General features: G+C 28.7%; 3 protein-coding genes across 3 annotated transcripts in view; 1 reads left to right on the top strand and 2 right to left on the bottom strand.

The window, feature by feature from the left end:
• Window positions 1–25284, bottom strand: part of LOC113377088 (odorant receptor coreceptor) — a 77499-nt gene that overhangs the window by 30085 nt on the left and 22130 nt on the right. The gene's annotated exons all lie outside the window — the stretch shown is intronic.
• Window positions 2083–6544, top strand: LOC113377092 (larval cuticle protein LCP-17). The gene is made up of 4 exons (XM_026617287.1): window positions 2083–2232; window positions 4470–4668; window positions 4775–4974; window positions 6274–6544. Exons 1-4 carry the CDS (start codon window positions 2221–2223, stop codon window positions 6481–6483), a joined length of 621 nt encoding a protein of 206 aa, XP_026473072.1. The 5' UTR covers window positions 2083–2220; the 3' UTR covers window positions 6484–6544.
• On the bottom strand, window positions 8629–15576 carry LOC113377091. The gene is made up of 5 exons (XM_026617286.1): window positions 15209–15576; window positions 11723–11909; window positions 10701–10839; window positions 8966–9038; window positions 8629–8770 (listed from the first exon to the last, which is right to left on the bottom strand). The coding sequence occupies exons 1-5, from the start codon at window positions 15470–15472 to the stop codon at window positions 8684–8686; spliced, it is 750 nt and encodes a 249-aa protein (XP_026473071.1). The 5' UTR covers window positions 15473–15576; the 3' UTR covers window positions 8629–8683.

Genomic DNA, 25284 nt, shown 5'->3' with positions numbered 1-25284 from the left:
ACAAATTGTTGAAACCTATTGTAAATAAGGTTCCAAAAAGCCCAGTATATTCAAGGCTATTCAATATGTTTCTAAATTTCGTCTTGAAACTACCAAATTTCTCGGAAGAAATTGATCTGACGAACCTTTTATATTCTTCTTCTTATTGCATATGAAATTCATAATCAATTCCTATAATTTAACAATTAGTAATGTTGATTTATATTAAATCCGGAATCTTATTATTTATTAATTTATTATCAGGAAATTGATTAATCATCTTCCCAGTTGACAAAGTTAATCTAAACATTAGATAAAAACAACAAGGCACGACGCGTGCTTTATGAATGACGTCAAGGTTAATTTATATAAAACAAGATAGAATCATCTACAGATATAAATTTAAGATGAATTTCAGATATATTCAATATCAATGGACAATAATTCATTCAAGGTGTACGAGTTCCTGAGAGAGTACGGCGAATCTATGAATTGATACATTGGACTTCTCAAGATAATTTAAATAGTGTATCTACGCAAGAAATAAATTGAACTAAATTGTATTTAATCTACGTCTTGATGGACTTACGAATACGTGAAATTTAAAATATTATTTTCCTCAAACAATATTGGGCGTCAATTTCTGCATATGCTCAAAAACAATATTTACTAATTATGATTTCTATATTTAAATTATATGATAATATCAAGAATGAATACCATTGACCAACGTTAAATTTATCAATCAAACTACATAATTTTCCTATACTACAGTAATACTTTGCCAAATTTATATCTGGTGATTTCGGTGTCAACGATGCACGTAAAACTTAGATCCTAAAACTGTGATGCATCTAAAATTTGGTACAAAAATCTATGATAATACTAAGAATGAATGATAATAACTAAAAACTACATCATTTTTCAATACCGCAGTACTACATTGCAAATTTCGTTTCTCGTGATTTTGGTGGTAAAAGATGCACCTAAAACTTTCATCCTACAACTCTGATGCACCTAAACTTTGGTACTAAAATGTATGATTATACTAAAAATGTAAGTAATATCATAAATTTTAGTACCAAAGTTTAGGTGCATCAGAGTTGTAGCATCAAAGTTTTAGGTGCATCATTGACACCAAATTCACCAAATACAAATTGTGCAATGGAGTACAGTGGTACTGATAAATTGTACAGTTAGGTTGATAACTTTAGTTGATAACGTTGGTCTATGACATCCCCTCTTAGTATAAATGCCATAGACCAACGTTAAAGTTAACAACCTAACTACATATTTTTCCGGTACTACATTGCAAAATTTGTATCTGATGATTTTAGTATCAAAGATGCACCTCTTACTAAAAAACTGGTTGATAAACAGTAATTGATGCCAAAAAGCAAATAACATCATGAAAAATCAGTGAGTAATTGGTAAATTTAGGTTTAGTTTAATTCTAAATATCACGACGTGTAACCAAGGGAGAGGGGGGGTCTAAAACTCCTTAAAAAAATTATCACGTGATTAATGGATGCCCCCAAGCCTTAGCTGAAAAATTGATTAAGAAAAGTCACAAACTAGGTATCGTGTTATTGTGATTATCTAATAAGAACTTGTCAACTTTTCTTTAAAGACTAGGTCATAAACTTTCCTGGGAGAAAATGAGAAAAATTAAAATAGATGTTTTTTCGATATTTATATTGTTTCAACTAAATTCGTACAAAAAACACAATTTAATTCGTTATTGTCATTTAAACCAAAAGAAATATTCAAATGGTGCAGAGCTCAATGATGTAACATAACTTTGGAGGAATTGATTGGATTGGTCCATTCGGTACATCATGTGAAACTTCAATTCAGATATTTCAATAATGATTATTCAAATAATATAACAAATATAAAGCCAAAAGAGATATATTTCTATCATCTACAATCAAAAATCTGATTGGTTAAGTATATTTTCTAGAACATTCTTAGCATATTCTTCGACTCGTCGATAATAAACATTTTTTGCATAATTTTATTTGAATTAACGAAGTGTATATTTCGTAAGAACAGAATGAACATGTGCCAGTATATGTGCATATATATACTTTCTCTTTCCGCGGTTCAGAACAGCAGCGTTTTGCCTTCATCAGTACCAATCAGTTCTTTTTATCGAGTGCCAAAGGGGACAAAATTTGCGAAAAAAGAATTAAGTGCAATTTTCAAGTGTTCAAGTGTAAAGTACAAGGATTAACTAAAATGTTGTCTGTGGTAAGTGAAAATATTTTTGTTATTTTATTGTTAAAATTATTTACATTAGTATAAAAATACATAGAAATTTGTTTAGAATTTGGTTACTTACAAAGTAAAAAAAAACGGTAAATGAACTATTGATTATGGTAACTGACTGAGTAGTTCGAAATAGCAATAAAACAACTATATTAGAATATAGTTTATATACATATATATATATATATATATATATATATATATATTTATTTATTTATATATAAAAATAATAATCAAGTCAAACAAATAAACGATCAACAACCCGAAGAATATATCAGCTGCGCAGTATCAAAGACTGAACAACATCCACTCAGTTACTTTGATCTACTCGAACTCGAATTTATTTATTTTTATTTTACTAATATAAATATAATAATATCGACAGATATTTTCATCCAATTACTGTAAACAAAAGTGATTTGCGTACTTCTTTAATGAAATAGTAATTGATAAAGAAAAATAACATCAACTTGGTGAAATCGATTTAGTGTAATATCAATTTTCTAAATGCTAATATTTGCACAGCATCAGCTATTCCGATATTTTATTACTTTCACAATAAAACATAAAACGGGTGCATTATTGCACTCACGATCAATATAAAGGAAAATTTCAACTGTGCATTTTTTCACTATTCCGTTGGGTCCAATCACTGGATTGACACTCGATGTAGATATCTTGCTATCAAAAATTTGCAGATGCTCTATAATGGAAGAAACGCAGACATTAAAAATAATAATAATAAAAATATATATTGATGTGACATTTTTTGTACCTCTAATCACCAAAAGATTTACTGAATGTCCATGCAGGACAGTTGTAAACATTATATACGTTGAAAAAAAATTATTTCTATCAATAACAAGTCCAATGTCGGATCAACTTGGAGCTCAACCCACGCAAACATTTATTATTGTTTATACCATTTTAATTATGAAGTAACGAGTAACAATTTCAAGGCTCTTGATCTTTTGTAATTACATTTGTTTTATTAAACTATTTTTAATTTTTTCTCTTCCTTCAATTATAAGGTCAAAAAATAATATAAGAAAATATCAGCTCTAGAATTATTTAGAATATTGTTTTTCGTAACTTGCTGTTAAAACTAATAATAACTCAGTAAAATTTACTGAAATGTTGTCATGAACAAATACGTTAACTAGAGATACATAACGTTTTTCCGCTTTTATAATTCACATTATTTAGTTTTTGTCTTAAAACCTATAAAAAGCAAGTTCCATTAACCTTGAAATCTGGAATCGCAAATATGCAGACTTTTAGGAACCATGTAAATTCCATTAAAAATGTATGATTCTTAAAAAAAATCATGTATGCTTTTGGTCTTCAGAAAGTCTGGTATAAAAGTACCCTACAGTAGGCGAAAAAAAAATATTACAAAATTCAGTTTTCTTCAAATTTTCCCAAATTCAAGTTACAATTTTCCCAAATGTTAGTATCGTTTTATATTCTAAGGGAAATTTATTTTTGCCAAGCAAAAGTCAAACCGTTTATTATAAACAGTTGAACTTGATAAATTTAATAGTCCAATCATTATAGTAAGTTCACCTCGGAATTCGAGATACCCAGCTGTAAGTCTGTAAATACTTATATATTGACACCTAAAAGTTGTCTCAAAACCTACATATGTTGCGTATACTCTACCATATGTAGGTTTTAAGACAACTTTTAGGTGTCAATATACAAGTATTTACAGGCTTACAGCTGGGTATCTCGAATTCCGAGGTGAACTTTACTATAATGACTGGACTATTAAATTTATCAATTCCGAGATGTTTACCTAATTTAAGCTTAAACGACTGGACTATAATAAAGACATCGTGTGTTATTTTATATTTTTCGTCAATTTGAGTCCAATGTTTTCAACCAGCTCGTATAAACAGCAATTTTGCCTAAAGTAGATTTTTTTTGCAAAATTACAACTTGTTACTCTACATTTAAAAATGCAATCACAAGATATTAGTATATAAAACCAACTAAATTTCGTTACACACAAACAACCATGCATAGTTTCAGTATAAAGCTAGGTGGAAACTGGTATTCAATTCATGGAATGCACGTTTTGAAAGTAATAACAATCCAGTCAGAACGGCGAATTTGGCAATGAAACGATTTTGGCAACTAAGGATTGAACTTATAAATAAAAAATAATGTCTATTTATTAATATACAGTCTTTTATACCAAATATTATTATATTTAGACAGGTATTATTTTGGCGCTATGCTTATCAGCGGTATATGCTGACGTATCACACATCGTGGGTGACCATCATCAGTCAACTACAACTACACCACAACCACCGCCAGTTCCTTATGCGTTCAGCTACACCGCAGGAAGGTTTCCTGGTCATGTAGACAGACAACATACTGAACATTCCGACGGTTCTGGCACAGTAAGAGGTGAGAAAAATAATGTATTAATGTTTGTTCTACACGAGCAGTAATTAAGGAACTTCAGAACTTCCTTGTTAGAAAAATTGTATCAAAAGCTAATTTATCATGGCAGGAATATTCCAGTATGTGGACCCCCGAAACCAAGTAAGAACCGTCGAATATCAAGCTGATGAGAACGGTTTCCATCCAGCCTTGAGTCACGTTCCTGAACCAAACAAGGATACTGAAGCCGTCGAAAGAGTTAAGCAAAGACATCATGAATTATACGAGAAAATATCGGAGCACCACAAACAATTGCAGAACTACCCCCAAGTAAGAGAATATAAAATTATATTATATAATCATCATCCGAGTCTAACTTGTTAACTTCCCGTATGATAAGTTATAGTAATCGCTAAAAAAATGACAATTTTTATATATCTTTGCGTTTCAAAGGTTTCTGAACATTTTGGCATACCTTAGAAAAATGTATGTATGTATGTATGTGTGTGTGCGGATGCAACTTTTCATCGACGATTTCGGGAACACCGATCAACCAATTTGAAGAATTAAAAAAAAAACATTCGATTTGTATTGATAAGGAGACGTGCTGATTAGTTTTTGGCAAAGGCAGGTCTAGTCGTTCCGAAGATAAAATATCCAAAAACGGTAATTCAGTTTTTAATAGAACGGAGCGTCCGATTTTAATAATTCAAAAAACATTTTACTTGTATTGACAAGATGAAGAACAGTTCAAATTTTCGGGAGACAGGTCTAGCGGTTCTGGAGATCCAGCAAAAAATAGTAAAAAAAAAATGCCAGAAGCCACGATGCCATGCACCCCACTAGTTTCCTGAAGGTTTCTAAAAACAGGTACTAAAGTGTCATTGACAATTGCTATTGGTACTACGCCTTTTGCTATAGTAATATGTGCTGCTTCTTCGAAGTCAAGATAATAGAGCTCACCAATCTCATTTTCAGTATTTGTCACAAAAGAATAATTATCTCAATTAATTAATCTCAATTAATTATCTCAATTAATCAATCTCAATTAATTGAGAATTAATATGAAAATTGCAATATTATAACATGAACAATATACCCATAGTATACCCTTTCACTTTATTCATAATTCAAATATTTGCAACTAGGTATATAATATATTAAATTATATATTTGCAAGTATTCAAATATATATTCATTGATAACAGTATGCGTCTAATAATGACATTTTTAATATTATTATATTAATTTAACATTCTAGTATTAACATGAATAAAAAAAAGTAATCAATGGTACTGAAATAATTTTTAAAATAATACTCGCGATTTTGAGAAATTAAATAATTCAAGATTTTGGGATATTAAATTATTAATATTTAAGTCGTAAATAAATTATCAATATTCATCTATTAGTATAAAATGAATATCATGGTCATCCAATGTAGTCAAAAACTAACATTAAGTGTCTATTGATGTTGCAAAGTCCCTCCCAAAAGTATGTACCGAATAAAATGTACCAAGTCCAGATGCGCCACAGTTAAGTCATTGCAATCAAGAAGAAACAATGTATTATTAGTATTAAAAATTTTATGTTTTCATAATAAATACCTGAAACCTTTTTATTTCTTAGATCATTGAGCATTCTCTTCCAAGAGAAACACATGCTGTAGCAAATGCAAGACAACATCATCTATCCTTATTCGAAAAAATAGCAGCAGAACATGAACAGCTTGCAGCACAAAGAGAAGCTGAAAGAATACTTTTCGAATCCACGTCCATCAAAAATGAACTTCAAGCACCAGAAGAAGAATCTTATCAGCAACAATATGGACACCATTGAAAACAAATACAAAGATTTGTGGACTTCAACAACTACACAACATTCACATAAAGAAAATAATGCAAGAAGTTCAAAGCATCAAAAGTGTTGCAATATTTCTCATTCAGCCTAATTTATTATAAATTATGACAAGACTGCTTTTCTTGTAAGAATAAAAAAAAATTATTTGAAACAAATAAGATTTATGTGAAATATTCCGAAATATATTTTCAAAACAATCTGAATATTAAAATATTTTTAAATTATAGCATACACTCGCGCTCCGGACAAATTTTGCTCAAATATTTTATTATTCGAACAATTATGTTAACAAAAAATTTAGTGAATAAAATCAGTTCATAGAATAAATGAAATCAATATATGTATTTATATATTTTTATAACAATATTATCTCTGTTCAAAATCAATGTTACTAGCTACAGAGGGATACTTATTAAAACAGAAATACAAGACAAACCTTCATCTATATATACATAAATACTTTTGCATGAGATTACGAATTCTAATATATCACAAAAAAATCAGTCGATAATAAAATAATATAAAAAAGTAATTATTCTGTATGTTATACACTAAATATGTGCTATCAATGGTCAGTTCTGACAAAAATGCAATTTAACGGCAGTTTTTAGTTTTAAATAGTTATGCATTTGATTGGAAATTATTTTAGAACTGCTGATCATATTTAGTGTCACAAAGTACAGGATAATTATTTTTAAATATTGATTTTATTTTGTTCACATATTAAGTTCTATTGATTTCTATTCAAATCAAATAACTGATTTCTATTCAATCAAATCAATAATTTCATTCGATTATAATTCTTCAGGTACAGTATTTATTATAAACATTCTTCTCATAAAATTAGTTAATAATGTTGAATATGAAACCTTCAAAAATACTGATTATGATTAGAATAATAATCAAAATATCCATATCCAAGGCAATAAAAAGAAGCATTTTAAAATTGAAAATATATATGTTGAAATTTAATGTAATAGCACTGCAAATTTTTCTATGTAAAATGTTTTTTGGGCTTAAAAAATACTATGAAGCTTTAAGAAAGAATATGAGAAAACCTAAAAGTATTTTATTTCTTGTAATTAAATGTGTTGGACTGTTCGATCTGGCACTATTTGAATACATTGAAAAATGACATTATAAAGCAAAACGACTTCTATAATCTTGAATGCACAAAAACTTGACATAAATAATTTATATTCAGGTGAAGCATTTCTGATCAATAGAATTAGTAATGTTTAAATATTGTAAGCATAGCTACTGTGTGTAATTTCATGAATGGTCTGAAAGTGAAGGAGTTTCTCCCTCCTAAATATAAAAGGGCAGCTTTATGGTCCAAAAATTTTTCATTTTTTTAGGGAGTGTCCACTAATCACATCACAGATGTTTAAGGATTTTTGGACCCCTCCTCCCCAGATGAAGATATTTTATGATATTTAAAATTATTTCCCACCCAACATTACAAGTCTTTTTAGTACATAGAAAAAGTTGTAAAATTTTTTATTTTGTAACAATATGTTTTTTTTTAAATTCATGTAAAAACTAATTATGTGATATTTTACAGACGACTAGATATGTTGTGATTTTTTGTCAAATACCTATACCCCCCCCCACTATAGTTAACTTATTTATCAAAACAGCCCGCAGCATAACTCCAACAATTTCCATTCTTTTCATTCTAATTTATTACAAAGAAGATTTTGAAGAGAAGTACATAGAAGATGTTAATTTAATCTTTATTCATTACCGAATGTTTTTTTTGTGAGAAATAATAAAATAATTAAAATAACGATTTTATTCAAATACTCGTCAATCACATAAAAATTAATATTTTTAAGATCTTCTATGTGTTTCTGCAACTATAAACAAGTACAATGAGTTTTGTTTTTCATTTTTATATCCAAATTTGCTGGAGCCACACTGCAGATCACAGAGAGCTTGAAATGATACGCACATCAAAAAAATGACTGTGTTGATGCATTTTCTTGATGCGTTACCTAAGGAATTTTCCATTGTGTTACCATGCTAATTAACTTTTTCTAATATCACAGTTTTATTATCTTTGCTTACACCCACAAATATTCAGTACTTTGATGAGAAATAATTGGTATTGAGTACTGAATTATAAAGATGTATATATCTATTTTTTTTTTTTTTTTTTTTGAATTTATATTTGAATCTATATTTTCGTTTGTTCATCTTCTTCTTCCACTTTATCAGTGGCACCATCAGTTCCTTTTTCTTGATTATCTTCATTCTCCACAAACTGAATTAAGTGTTATCATTATTTATAATAAATAATTTTATAGAAATACAGTGGTACACCAAATTACAAGTGTTTCGAGATACAAGCCGCCAAAGAAGCGATTGATTGCTTTGACATACGGGCAAATGGTGTGGTTAAGGAACGAATTAAACTCGTAAGTCAGAGCACCACGGTATATAAAAAATTCATACTTACATTTAAATACCCTTTCTCCAAATCCTCTTTGTTATATTCACATGCTCCTCGATATCCAATACTATAATAAGTCCTTGAAAAAACACAAAACAAAAAAATATAGATACATAGAGTAATTAATTAAACACAACTATTCAAAAAAAAAAAGAAATTTGAATTCACAGTTTGGTGGAAGATCAAGCAGTTATCCCAGAAATGTAAGGAATCAAGAGAAATGCATGTAAAAATGACGATAAGCAAGTCTTTGTTAATAGTTAAGCAAAGTTAGCTTGATGTAATCTAATGAATTTAACCAGTTAACTGTGATTGACAAAGGCAGAATTTTTATAACTAAACTATTTTTCTTTGACTATTTTATGTTTGTATAAGGAAGAAGCTGGGTGTCGAGATCTACAACAGGCTTCCCAATGAGTGGAAATGTAAAATCAAGAAAGGTTTCAATGCTGCTGTTAAAAAACATCTTAAATATCAACCTATCTATTCAATTAATGAAATTTTTAAACCAAGTTATTTATTAATTGTCAATCGTCGTCTCGTGCAAATATAGATCAACAAGAAAATCGGCATAGATAAATAAACATATGTTTATTTTAAGGCTAAATAGTAGTACAAATCTTGACTTAATAAAAAAAAATGCCTGAATCAAAAAAAAATTTACCCTGTCTCCAGTAAATAATTATAATGAAAAGAAATCAAATGAACATTTGAATCGTGTATTAAACACAAGATTATTAAAATAATTTAATTTCTATATTATTCATGGGTTCTATAAATCTTTGAAGTTATTGAAATAGAAAATATTTTCATAGGCAAGACAGATATTACAGATACTCTGTAAAATGAGATTTTATCATCAGCAAAAAAGTAAAAAAAAAAATACAAGCATTTTTTTAATGTTATTATAAATATATAAATTGTAATTTATCATATAAATATGTATAATGATTGACATTAATAAATTTGTGCATCTCGAGTGTTGCCATATTACTAATGAACATCATTCAAAATTGTTATATGATGTATTTATTTTAACATAAATGCCATCTCGTACAATAGCAAAAAAGTTTTACTTCAATAGCGTGTGAACCTTACGCGCATTCTTGTATTTTTCTTATATTGAATTTTCCTTTTTCTTTTTTTTCCGTATTTTGTTTTGTTTAAATTTTTCTATCTGTTCAATCTTCACCCACAAAAAACAAGAAATGCATGCCACAACCGTACCCAACGCACACTTTTAAAAACAAGCCAACATTATGATAAATCTAAATTATCTACACAAAAACTAATTGTTAGTAATTACCTCCTAATGTTGAACTTACACCAAAATAACAAACACAGTTATCTATCTGTATATAATTAACAGCTATTATTAAAAAAAATTGAACATGCAAACTTACTTTCAGCTTTTTAAAAGCAATGAGCCCTACATTTTGGGTTAATGTAGGTGACTGAAAGCAATAATGGAAACTGGTTCAAACAAACATACTTCATCTTTCTCCCTGTGGACCCCCTATCTCAAAATCAGTGTAGTTTAGCTGTTATGACAACTGCCACTATCAACCCAGTCTATGTAATAAATGCTGATGTTAACAAAATAGTAAAATATTGTGTACACAAACTGTGTGCACTTGTCGATGAGAGCACCATAGTTAACTGGTTAATGAAACCATTTAAACTAATTAAAGTTCACAATAAATATATTATTTTATGTAAATAATTATATGAAAATATTAACCTGTTATCAATTTGGTCAGCCACATCTATATAATTTTGCTTTTGGAACTCTGCAATTTGTTTTTTAATATTGTCAAAAGAATCATTTTTGTTATCATATATTGAAAGACCACATGTGGTTAAAAATTCTCGTAATGAATCTGCAAGTGAAAAATATTTGTTGAATACAGAACGTAAGAAAACAAATTATATTATGTTGTAAAATTATCAGACTTAAACTATATGAAAAGGAAAATATGCAACATCATAGTGGTGCTCAATATGCGCTTTTATCATCATAATAAGCTTAGTAAAAAAAAAAATAGTATAAAGCAATATTAATAAGTATGAGGTATATAAACACAAAATGTTGATACATAGAACAGAAAATATATAGCCAAAGCCGAGGCCATGAAAGCAAAAATAAAATTAGTGTAGAAAAGTTATGAATAATAAACTAGTTGTAAGTAGCATTTTGCCATAAAACAAGTTGCATTAACTTGCTAATACATATACATGTAAATGTAAAATGTATAACCTAACGTATACATGTTAAGTAAAATGTATAACTGTTTATTTCAAAACTTAAAATGGCTTTCAGGAAAAATTAATTAATGCAATTTCCAAATAAATTCAAACATTCTTATAACATCTATAATTGTATAAATTAAATTAATTGGTTTAATAAATGTGTTTTATTAAGGTGTGTATGTCAACTGTAATCAATAGCTACATTTTATTTATGTAGCTTTATTTAGTTATTAATGTTGATAATTTTCTTCTAAGAAAAATACAGTATAGATTTTACATTTGTTAAATATAGTTAGTTATGATTAGAAAATAGTGATATCTCTCAAGAAACATGAGAAAAAAGCCAAAGAAATTTTTCAGTAAAGTTAACATAGAAAACTGAAACAAATGTAAAAACTTTTGTTAAATTCCATGAAAAAAAAGATGCAACATAACTAGTTATAAATAATAGTGCAATTATTATTTATTGCTTTATACTATTTTTCTCTTATTAAATATTTTAATAAAATATACCATCTGTACACATTCCGCCGGACATGTGTATATGCACCAAAATCATATATCGAAGTAGCAAAACACGTTTTTTCTCATCGCTAAATAGCAGGTCAGAGTAATGAGTACCATTTTTATTAAATAAAAAATATTGATGCAGTGAAGGAGGCTTTTCGGAATCAACCAGTTTCAGTTCATAGCCATATATCTAAAAAAAGAGAGTTGTTAGAATTTTGAATAGTCATTGATAATCCATTCAGTAAGAAGTATGTTTATACACTTATATTACTGAAATGGGTATAATTAGTTTTTATTGCTTTAGAAACAAAACTAATTCTAATTTCTTCTGCTATTTCTAATATAAAATACTAATTTCTAACAAATTTCTAGATCTTGTTTCAACAAATATTTCTGAACATAATATATTATCAATTATGTATATTTCCAAGTAGAAATATATGACCAACTACAAATTCCATAATAAAACAAAATGTTTTCAACACGATTGATTAAAAATTATCTAATGCTGCTATCCAGTTCCGCATTAAAATTTATATTGAATTTCATGATCAGCAATAATAAATAAATGCTCTAGAAATAAGCTGATTCGGAGCCATGAAAATAAATGTTTATATGCCATACAACATTTCAATTACAGTTAAACAGTAAGAAATGAGTAAAAATATTAAACAATTAACATATTTTACAAATAATTTGTGTAATATAGCATTTGAATAAAAGTAATTGCTAATTTCTTAGGTCGACAACCAAAGGTAACAACGAAATTTGTTTGTTATATTTTGCTTTTTCATTTCTGCAAAGTTAAAAAGGCATCTAAATCTAAACTTACAAAAAGTTATGCACAATTTATGGTGATAGGGCCTTAAAAAAGCAGTGTCAGAATTGGATTGCCAAATTTTATCCTGGTGATATTTCAAATTGAAGAGGTAAATTGTCTATTTTTACTCTTATATCCCTACCGAATGATCAATTCTGATGTGTATAATGAACAACTAATAAAACTAAACAACGCAGTTGAAGAAAAGCGGCCTGAATTAACAAATTAAAAAAGTAAATTGTCTATTTTTAATCTTACAACCTAACTGAATGATCAATTTTGATGCGTACAATGAACAACTAACAAAACTAAACAAGGCAGTTGAAGATAAGCTGCCTGAATTAACAAATTGAAGAGGTGAATTGTCTATTTTTACTCTTACAACCCAACCAAATGATCAATTCTGATGTGTACATTAAATAACTAACAAAATCAAACAACGCAGTTGAAGAAAAGATGCCTGAATTAACAAATTGAAGAGGTAAATTGTCTATTTTTACTCTTACAACCCAACTGAATGATCATATTTGATGTGTACAATGAACAACTAACAAAACTAAACAAGGCAGTTGAAGAAAAGCTGCCTGAATTAACAAATTGAAGAGGTGAATTGTCTATTTTTACTCTTACAACCCAACCGAATGATCAATTCTGATGTGTACATTAAATAACTAACAAAATCAAACAACGCAGTTGAAGAAAAGATGCCTGAATTAACAAATTGAAGAGGTAAATTGTCTATTTTTACTCTTACAACCCAACTGAATGATCATATTTGATGTGTACAATGAACAACTAACAAAACTAAACAAGGCAGTTGAAGAAAAGCTGCCTGAATTAACAAATTGAAGAGGTGAATTGTCTATTTTTACTCTTACAACCCAACCGAATGTGCAATTGTGATGTGTACATTAAATAACTAACAAAATCAAACAAGACAGTTGAAGAAAAGCTGCCTGAATTAACAAATTGAAGAAGTTAATTGTCTATGTTTACTCTTACTACCCAATTCTGATCAATTTTGATGTGTACAATGAACAACTAACAAAACTAAACAGGGCAGTTGAAGAAAAGCTGCCTGAATTAACAAATTGAAGAGGTATATTGTCTATTTTTACTCTTACAACCCAACCGAATGATCAATTGTGATGTGTACATTAAATAACTAACAAAATCAAACAAGGCAGTTGAAGAAAAGCTGCCTGAATTAACAAATTGAAGAAGTTAATTGTCTATGTTTACTCTTACTACCCAATTCTGATCAATTTTGATGTGTACAATGAACAACTAACAAAACTAAACAGGGCAGTTGAAGAAAAGCTGCCTGAATTAACAAATTGAAGAGGTATATTGTCTATTTTTACTCTTACAACCCAACCAAATAATTTTGATGTGTACAATGAACAGCTAACAAAACTAAACAAGGCAGTTGAAGAAAGGCTGCCTGAATTAACAAATTGAAGAGGTAAATTGTCTATTTTTACTCTTACAACCTAACTGAATGATCAATTTTGATGTGTGCAATGAACAACTAACAAAATTAAACGAGGCAGTTGAAAAAAACTGCCTGAATTAACAAATTGAAGATGTAAATTGTCTAGTTTTACTCTTACAACCCAACCGAATGATCAATTTTGATGTGTACATTGAACAATTAACAAAATTAAACAAGGGAAAAGCTGCCTGAATTAACAAATTGAAGAAGTTAATTGTCTATGTTTACTCTTACTACCCAATTCTGATCAATTTTGATGTGTACAATGAACACCTAACAAAACTAAACAGGGCAGTTGAAGAAAAATTGTCTGAATTAACAAATTGAAGAGATCAATTGTCTATTTTTACTCTTACAACCCAACCAAATCATCAATTTTGTTGTGTACTATGAACAACTAATAAAACTAAACAAGGCAGTTGAAGAAAAGCTGCCTGAATTAACAAATTGAAGAGATCAATTGTCTATTTTTACTCTTACAACCCAATTCTGATCAATTTTGATGTGTACAATGAACAACTAACAAAATTAAACAACGCAGTTGAAGAAAAGCTGCCTCAATTGAAGAGATGAATTATTCCATTTTTGACATCACATATCTATGGCCACTCGGTAAATTATTGGAGCCTTATTGGGATGTTTTGCCACATCCACCATATAGTCCTGATATTGCTCCTTTTGATTACTTTTTGTTTCAATCTTTACAAACTTCCTTGAATAGTAAACAATTCAATGATTATAATGGTAATAAATTGTACATGAATCAGTTTGTTGCTAATAAAAGCCAAAAGTTTTATGAAAGTGAGATAATGATGCTGCTTGAAGATGACAAAAGAACTACTCCACAATACTACCAGGGCAAGATTAAGAAAGAAATTAATGTTAAACTAACTTACACCAATTTTCAAAATTTCTGGCAACAGCCAGAAGAGTTCGTATTCTTAAAATCATTTTTGTAAATCCTATAGTTTTACTTGTTGTCGATTTCAGGATATAATGAATAAAAAAGCTGATCAACCTCTAAAGATAAGAAAAAAGTCATCGATCATAATAGGCAATGCATTATAAAATAGAGTTAGTGACTTGAAAAAAATGAAACAATGGAAATTTTTGGTTTTCTAAACATTGTGTTAATTTCTACAACGATATTATTTATTGATTACTAATTACGTACCTCCTTCAACTTGTCTTTAACCTTTGCCAAAACAGTATCACATATTCTAGTTTTTCCTCTGAGGGGATATTTAACAATGTTTTGTCTTCTAATTAAAGCTGAATTTTCCGACGCAGATAGAATATAATTTAAGCAATCGGCTACGTAGCCCTGCATTTCCAAATCATCTTCATTAAGGGAAGAGGATTGTGATTGACTTGAATTTGGTGATGAATCAAAATCCCCATCGTCATAATACTGGTCCTTCAATTTTGGTCTAGGCATTTTTTTTAAGTACTTGTTACTAGGAATAACAATAATAATAGAGTTATATTTGTTAAAAGTCGTCGTACACTTATTTCATATAGTCTTTTAACATAAAAACTGGAATTAAAAGAGCAGTAATAAGCAAACAAACTTTAATCGACAATACGTTTAACAGAAAAACAAAAGCAAAGCGCATTGAATTTGTAGAGGTTATTATATAAGATGGCGACACGATTAACACCCAAGGGTCAACAAAGATGGCGCTGATGATTATTAAGGGTTGTTAAACATCTCTATACTTGTTTATCTATGATCCCTGTGGACATAGAGTCCGTTACCTTTTGAATGTAAAACCACCGTAAAAAGGCAATCCATTTTATTACTATTATTATTCTTATAATTTATTTATCAACGTTACTAGAGTACAGAATAAAATTAAAAATAGCGGGGCGCATAGCATCGTGCCTTAAGGCAAATTGCTAGAACTTCCCGTACCATTTTTTTTTTTTAAAGATTAATAGTTTTGAAAAAAATTTACTCTGAAAAATTAGATTTTTGAGAAACTATAAATTTTTGACAAAAATGCCTTGAGGCACGATGCCATACACAATTAGCTTTGTTAATTTCCCGTAGGGTAAGTTATAGTAATCGCAAAAAATCGAAAATGAAAATGAAAATTTTTATATAAATTTACTTTATTTAATATACATTTTTATATTAATTTAGTGTGTATGTATATGTGTGTGTATATATGTGTGTGTGTGTGCGAATAAAAATTTTCGTCGACGATTTTGGGAACACGGATCAACCGATTTGAATAATTCAAAAAACATTCGATTCGTATTGACAAGTGGACGTGTTGATTAGTTTTTGGTGAAGGCAGGTCTAGCCGTACCGAAGATATGAGTCAAAAAGTACCAAAAACGGTAACTCAGTTTTTAAGAGAACGGAGTGTCCGATTTGGATAATTCAAAAAACATTTTACTTGTATTAACAAGATGAAGAACTGATCAAATTTTCATGAAGGCAGGTCTAGCGGTTTCAGAGATCTAGTAAAGAAAGTAAAAAAATGCCATCTGGCGCTCAAAAATGTTCATTAGACATATGCACATCAAATTATTAGATATTTTATAGAAATTTTAACAATAAGTATAAATTTTCTTTACATTCCTATGGGTTTCGTACCAATGTTTATCCGTTAGAGGGCGGCGCGGCGCTTACGCGCTTCGATATTTCGTCTCTATGCAGTAGTTAAAACAGTACGATTGCTTTGAAAAAAAAGTTCAGAATTTCCAAAATATTTCAAAATAAATTTTTCTCCAAAAAGTCTTTTTTTTTCAAAAAAAGTAAATTTTTGTTAAAAATTTTATTGTTTCTTAAAAATCTAATTTTTTCAGAGTAAATTTTTTTCAAAAATGTTAATTTTTGGTACGGAAAGTTCCAGCAATTTGCCTTAAGGCACGATGCCATGCGTGCCACTAGTTCTTATAATTTATTTATTAACGTTACTAGAGTAACAAACTAATTTAAAACAAAACTAATTGTGTATGGTATCGTCCCTCAAGGCAAATTGCTGGAACTTCCCGTACCGTAACGAAATGTTCTAGAAAAACTGAATCTTTTCATATAGATCAAAATAAATTTGTCTAATATTTATAAGAGTTATATAAACTGAGTTACAAATTTAAAATTATTTATTTAAAATATATAAGTGAGCTTTAGAACTTTAACCAGAATTAAAATGAAAATTACAATTATTTTCGATATACAAAAAATATATTTTTTTTGTAATGTTAAAAAATTGAAATATTTTTCTCCCAAAAGCAATTATTTTTTCAAAACCAGCAAAACGTTTTTTGAATCACTCAAATCTGATGCTTATTTCTTTCAAAAACTGTCATTTTTTGCACAATTAGCTCGGTATCTCCACTTCTCCCCATCATTACGAATTGAATGTTTTTTAGATCTTTGCAATTGGATGCTCCGTTCTCTCAAAAACTCGATTTCTATTTTCTGCACTCTTTGCTCCGTATTTCCGCAACCGCTGGACCTGCCTTTGCCAAAAACTAATCAACACATTTCCCTATCAATAGGAATCAAATGTTTTTTTTAACCATTCAAATCGGTTGATCCGTGCGCCCGAAAACGAGGACGAAAAAATGCGGACATACAAAACACAACATCCATTTTTTTTAGGTATGCTAAAATGTTCAGAAACCTTCAAAACGTAAAGATATGCAAACGATTTTTGACCCATTACTATAACTACCCTACGGGAAGTTAAGTATAATACGATCGCCAATTGGTGTCTTTCTAACATACTTATAATATGGGTACTTCGGTACCTGTATAAATTAAATGAATTGGTTTAACACATTTCATTTTTTCCATTTAAGGTTCTAAAAATATATTTTATATGTAATCGACAATAATACTAATAATACCATTCAAAAATCATAATTAAAAGATGCAATCAATTGTGAATTGTAAGCAATTATAATGAATTTTGTCTTAAAGAAGCAATATGAGTTCACTAAAAATCGATTTCTACTCCTTTTCACTTTCATTTTTGCATTACAAAGTTTTACTTCTTACGAGCGAAGGAACTCCTCGCCCTATTTTTTAAAAATAAATTTCTGAAAAGCAAAAAGACAAATAGTTAACCCTGTATTTTTGAAGTTAAACAAATAAACGATGATAAAAGTTATAGGGCATAAACTATACAATAATTCGTTAATAAATTCAATCTTGAAAATATAGTTATGTAGTTGTACCATAAGGCACCTTCAATTCCTTCATGTGAATAATTAAATTTGAATTCAATTCAAAATTAACTCAATTAACGATTAACTCCAGGTCAAAAAAAAGATCCTTATTTTGATTCCATTCCATTCTCCTTCATCAAAATAATAACAATATATAATCAATAAACAAATTTGAATAGCAAGGTAGTTATCAATTTATTACAAAAAAGTCTCTTTTCATTTTTGTTGAAAAATAATAAAAAAATACACATAAATCGTTTAACTCAATTCGGAAATGTTGGGCAATTTTCTTTTAGAAAAAACTTCAATAACTTTAATTGTGTTTTTGCATGTACTAATTATACATTAATTGCGAACTCATTGAACTTGATTATAGACCATCATTTAAAAGCTAGTGCATATGTAATCTATTGAAAATATGATTCATTGAATTTCAGCATTATATAATAGTTTTAACCAGGACCGGTGTGAATAATATTTTCACGATTAGAGAAAATGAATAAAATTTATAATTAGGGATTTTACACCAAGAGCAGTTTTAAATTTAGACTAACAAAGAACTAGCTATGTAATATATAGGAGCTAAAAGACCGTCCAGCTAAGACAATAAAAACAAAAATGAAAAACAAAAACCAGGAGTATCCATTTTTAACTTCCCGTAGGGCAAGTTATAGTAATCGCAAAAAAATCGAAAATGAAAATTTTTATATATCTTTACGTTTCAGAGGTTTCTGAACATTTTGGCATACCTTAGAAAAAATGGATGTATGTGTGTGTGTGTGTGTGTGTGTGTGTGTATGTATGTATGTATGTATGTATGTATGTATGTATGTATGTATGTATGTACGTGTGTGTATGTATGTGCGGATACAAATTTTCGTCGACGATTTCGGGAACACGGATCAACCGATTTCAATAATTCAAAAAACATTCGATTCGTATTGATAAGGAGACGTGCTGATTAGTTTTTGGCGAAGGCAGGTCTAGCCGTTCCGAAGATACGGGGCAAAAAGTGCCGAAAACGTTAACTCAGTTTTTAAGAGAACGGAGCGTCCGATTTGAATAATTCAAAAAACATTTCACTTGTATTAACAAGATGAAGAATCGATAAAATTTTCATGAAGGTAGGGCTAGCGGTTTCGGAGATATGGAGGAAAAAGTAAAAAAATGAGCCATTTGGCGGTCAAAAATGATCATTAGACATATGCACATCAAATTATCAGATATTTTATAGAGATTTTAACAATAAGTATACATTTTGTTAACATTTCTATGGGTTCCGTACCAATGCTTATGCGTTAGACAGCGACGCGGCGCTTACGCGCTTTATATTTTGTCCCTATGCAGTTAAAGCAGTACGATTGCTTTGAAAAAAAGTTCAGATCTTCTACAATATGTCAAAATAAAGAAAAAAAAATTTTTTTCCAAAAAAAAAAAATTTAAAAAAAAATGTTTTTTCAAAAAAAATTTTTTTTTTCGATGCCTTAATTGCCTTAAGACAGAATTCCACAAAAACCAGGAGTATCCATTTTTTTTTTTTTAATTTTATTACTAGTCTCAACAATCAAATTACAATATGCTCTTTAAGTTAAAAGTGAGTCCATAGAAATGACACAGAATTTGTAATATTAAGGATATTTTTTATATAAAGTAAAACTTAATATCTTTATTATTATACCAAAAATATAGGTCATATATGCCCTTATTAATCTTAGACAAAATTATCAAATATAGTGCTATGAAAATAAATTATAGTAGGTGTCTGTGTATAAAATATGAAGTATCCAAAAAATGTTGCAATACAAAAAAAATATGACTGAAAAGCAATAGATATGAAACAAATTGCATTTCATATTTAATTTACGAGTAAAACCTGAATTGTGCATTTATTTTAAAAAAAAATCAAACACTTGTAATATTAACTTGTAATATTATGTTTACTTTTCTAGGATTTTAATAAAACTTTGCATGGTGACAAAGGTAATGCATGAAACGAACCCCTTAAAATATTATAGGTCTATGAGAAGTGGTTGAATTATAAAAAATAATTGAAGGTTAGAAAAATAGAAATTGAAAAGTTGATACAATTTCATAAAGAATGCTGGTCATACATAAGAACATGAACCATGCATTAAATTTTTTTCAAAAAATTAAAAAATTGTTTGACGTATTGTTTCATTGAACTATCAGCATCGATGTAATATTTTTTTAGATTCTTTCATCTGTATAATTTAAAATTATAGGGTTAAATTGATGGAGCATCAATTTGCAGCCATAACAAATGAAGAACTTTCCATACTAAATTCGTTCTAAATATTGACAAAAGCCATGTGGTTTCTGGGCAGTCAGGCGTTTTTCTCAGATTTCCAGAAAGAAAAGCTTCATAACATACATGTAACGGTGCAGTTTATGTGTAAAACGCCTAAATGCACAGCAAATTCATGACATTTTGAGAGCATAATATATGCAAGTGGGAGCGTAACATGGCCTTGCCATAACATTGGTCTGTTGTGCGGCAGAATCGGCCCATTAACGTATTTTTGAAAATTGAATAAATTTATCTATAATATTATACTATAAAATTATATTTAGTATTGATAGCAGACAAATTTATTTAATAACAAGATTCACAATAGCATTCAATTTTGAATTAATAAAAATAAAATCAAGGCGCAATAGAGTCAACTGTAGCTCATTCTATAGTTTTTTTTCTGCTGACACACGGTCCAGCAATAATGGATAGTACTGCTCTAGGGCAGGTCCATGAGCTGCGTTAAACTCCAACTCGATTCAAGGAAGAATAGTGTGAGAGATTTTCTATTGCCATTTCACAAATGGGAAATGGGCTTATTTTCAATTGGAAACATTTTTGATCTATATTTTCTAGTGAAAATGGACATCGCTATTCTGACTCACGGTCCAGTAATATATGTAAACAAACCAAATTAAATAAAGTTAAATTCTATAAGCAAATAACTCTCCCAAATCCATCCCTTATAATGTCACACAAACAATAAGGTGCCAATGACTAGCGGAACAAAAAGAATGATCTTCACGGTCCATGATATAACAAAAACTATACACATCCGCATGCGATTAAAAAAAGTACTTTTATTTAGATTATCGCACGAGCCACGAATAGCTATAAATATTAAATACAGTGAGAAATTCATTAACACTTCATCAATACATTTTGAATCTAAAAGTATATGGTGATCGATATTTTATATACTCAGCAAAATGAAAAGTTTGACCATTGTTGTTTTCTTTGTGGCAGTGTCAGCTCTGTGTTCAGTAAGTGACATTGAAATAGAAAAACGCGAAAAATTATTAGTACTATATTTATTAGCAAACTATTGTCATATATTGTCTTGAAAAATAAAACAAAGAATAGGTTTCGTTGTACTGAGCACCTTATTTGATTAAGTGTTTCAACTATTATTTTTTATTGAATTTTAAAAATGTTTATAAAAATTCTGAGAAATATATTTATAACAATATAAATTCAGGGCTCGCCACTAAGTATCAAGCCAGACAATAAAGAAGTGATACATAAAGCTGGTTCTCATCCAGGAGCTCTTATTGACCACAAAGAAGACCCATCATGCATCGGAATGATGAACTGGGGAAGTAAGTATCGATATTTTATAAAAAAAAATTAGCCCAAATTAATAACTTTTGATAATTTTCACGTGAGATTTATTATTTATCAACGCTTATAAGTTATATTGTAAAAAATAGCAAGTTTATCATAGCATACATCTGCGATCCATTATATATAAGCCAAGCTTTTAAATTGTGATTTAAAGCAAAGTAGCAAGTTATAAATTTAAAGTACAATTGTAATTATTCGTGAGTATTGTTAAATGCAAGTTTAGAGCAATAATACAAAAGGTTTTTAACATGAGAATCTGCTCGAAGGGTGTTCCATCAAAGATTATAGCTAAAATTTTGTATGGGTACTATGAATCTTGATAGAACAGTAAAAGATTTTTAAAGTATGCTTAAAATATTTTTATTTTTCACAACCAGGAGTTTTATTAATTATTAATAATGTACTCAATATTAGTAAATTTTATAGTGTAAGATCATGCCAAATTACGTGGCCAATTCTCCGATTAGATAGAAATGTTATGGTAATGCTATGTTACGAGTCTATATTCGTACGAATTGGTAATAACTGTCCAAAAGCCATGTATTTGCTGTGAAATCAGGCTTTTTACATAAGAAACCTAACGTCATGTGTGGTCAGAAAGTTGCACTTACGATAAAATTGTTATTTAGAATATAGGTACTTATGAAAAGAAGTCAGCACAACAGGACATAGAACTCATTTAGTTCTGATAGCTGTTAAATATATATAAAAAAAATTGATAATATTTTAATAATATTTCCAGGACCTGCCACAGCAGCGCCACCAGCTGCAGGTGGCGGTGCAGGCGGCGGTGCAGATGCTGGAGCAGGTGATGCCGAAGCAGCCCCGGCTCGTATGACAATGCGCAGAGCAGGAACGGGCAGATCGACAACCACAAACACGAATACCCGTACCAGAAGACGACAACAATCAGGAAAATAAAAAAATACAAAAAAAAATAATGGATGAAAATCATGATTTGAATTTTGTAGCTGTCGCATACTAACCAACCAAGCTATTTGTAGTTATTTAATACCAAATATATGATTCACAATAATTTTGTATTTTTTTTAAATAAATAATATTGTTATAAAATATAATTATTAAATAATTTAAGTAGTAATATATTATTTCAAGACATGAAATAAACAAAATTCAAGAGAACAGTTCAATAAATTCAAAATAAATAAATATTGTCAATTATATCATACTTTATTGTGTTGAAAATTTAGAAAATGATATATATTATATATATGTATATATATATATATATATATATATATATGTATATATATATATATATATACATATATATACATGAGTGAGTTCTTGAGGGCAATACATCAAACAAAGTTTGATGTATCGCCCTCAAGAACTCACTTATATATTTCAACATCAAAATTAACTACTAAATCATATATATATATATATATATATATATATATATATATATATATATTAAGGCGGGTCGATTTAAAGGTCACTTAGGCACACATGATTTTCGGATCAAAATAAGATACTTTGCTGAAGAAATCATACTACTAAAATGAATTCTGATGTCCCGTGCATTGACCGAATTATAAGGGTTAAATGTTGAAAAACCGCTCAAGGGAGGTCCCAGGGGTTGAACCAAGACATGGGTGAATAGGCCTTCCAAAGTTAGTGGTGGTCTCTGGTGCACTCTGAATATGCCAAAATGGAATTTTTCGAATTTCAACTCTTAATTTTGGGTGCACGGGACATAAGAATTCATTTTAGAGGTATAGTTTCTTCAGCAAAATATCTTATTTTGATCCCAAGTATCCGAAAATCATGTGTGCCTAAGCGACTTTTTTGACCCATACAAATCGACCCGCTCTAATATATATATATATATATATATATATATATATATATATATATATATATATATATATATATATAATTTAGATTGATAAACTTTTCAGATTGTGGAAAATAATATTTCCTATAGTATAGTTTCTTCAGCAAAATATCTTATTTTGATCCCAAGTATCCGACAATCATGTGTGCCTAAGCGACTTTTTTGACCCATACAAATCGACCCGCTCTAATATATATATATATATATATATATATATATATATATATATATATATATAATTTAGATTGATAAACTTTTCAGATTGTGGAAAATAATATTTCCTACTGTATTCCAAAAATAAAGTCTCGTTTTTCACTAAGAACTAATCAATATGATTTCCAATTGATATATTATAATACTTGTAATAGTATTATTTAAATTCAATTTTATTAACCAATTTTATTCACTTCATATTCTACAATATTGTTATAAATTAAAAGTCAACGGTAATCTGTAGCATGCAAAAACGGTGTGCAATACACCGTCATGTCTCAGAGCGCGGCCCAACCTTTCAAACTAATTAGTTTTCGTAATTTAACTAATTTTCGTAAGTCTATAATTTTAGGATATAGATAAGGTTTTAGTTTATTAGTTTAGAAGACCATAAAATCCATAAAGTTTTATAGAAATTGCCAGAATTGAGTGCTTCTTTAATGACAAATACTATTTAGAAATGCAATAAAAATCCGACTTTTTAAAAGAACTTTTTTTCGAATCGACTTTATTATTGGATTATATAATATATTTTATCTTATATTTTTGGATCTATATGTTTTTCAGCTTTCAAACTTAAGTTTTGTAAAGTTTTGTTCAACCTTTTTTATAAGTATTTAGCAATAATTAGCACTTATTCCAGGCAGTCAAGAAGTTCATTTTCATAATTTTTGGTAATTTTCGTAAAATTGAAAATAAAGTTTAAAATTATGAATGTGAGAGGCTATTTTAACCCGCCTTTTTCAAATAAGCATAATGATTGTATATAATATTTTTAGATATTTGATGGGTAGTTGTAATTTTATTAACAGGTAAGAGCGAAGATTCAATTTAGACTTATACTTTTCGACTATCAGGGACAAAAGATCTAAATCCGGGATAAATATTACTTTTAGGAAATCCCGGGACACAAGGTGGAAATGCGGAAACTACATCCGGAAATATATTATACAAAAAATGATATTATTAGAAAAAAAAAAAAACGAAGTGTAAGTAGCATTTTGTCCTGCCAAATTTGGGAAAAGATATAAAATATCGTAAGAAACATCATGTTAAAATATATTATACAAAAAATGATATTATTATAAGAAACGAAGCATAAGTGTCATTTGGTCCTACCAAATTTGAGAAAAGATCGGTGAATATAAACAGTAATTGAATTAAATTAAATCTCTTATCTTTTAAAAGGTTAATTAATTTTCAATGATAATTTTGAATATATTTTCAACGATAATTTTCAACGATAATTTTGAAGATTTTTTTTCATTTATCTAAATCGGTTCTACCAGTCATCATACGAATATATACGAGTAAATTTAATTTTCTAATTCGCTCT

Source organism: Ctenocephalides felis, unplaced genomic scaffold, assembly GCF_003426905.1.
Source record: "Ctenocephalides felis isolate EL2017-DRISC unplaced genomic scaffold, ASM342690v1 CF-g0.4_SCAFFOLD_01886, whole genome shotgun sequence".
Classification (NCBI taxonomy): domain Eukaryota; kingdom Metazoa; phylum Arthropoda; class Insecta; order Siphonaptera; family Pulicidae; genus Ctenocephalides; species Ctenocephalides felis.
Note: the sequence above shows the minus strand (reverse complement) of the source record. Positions and strands in the feature narration are given on the sequence as shown.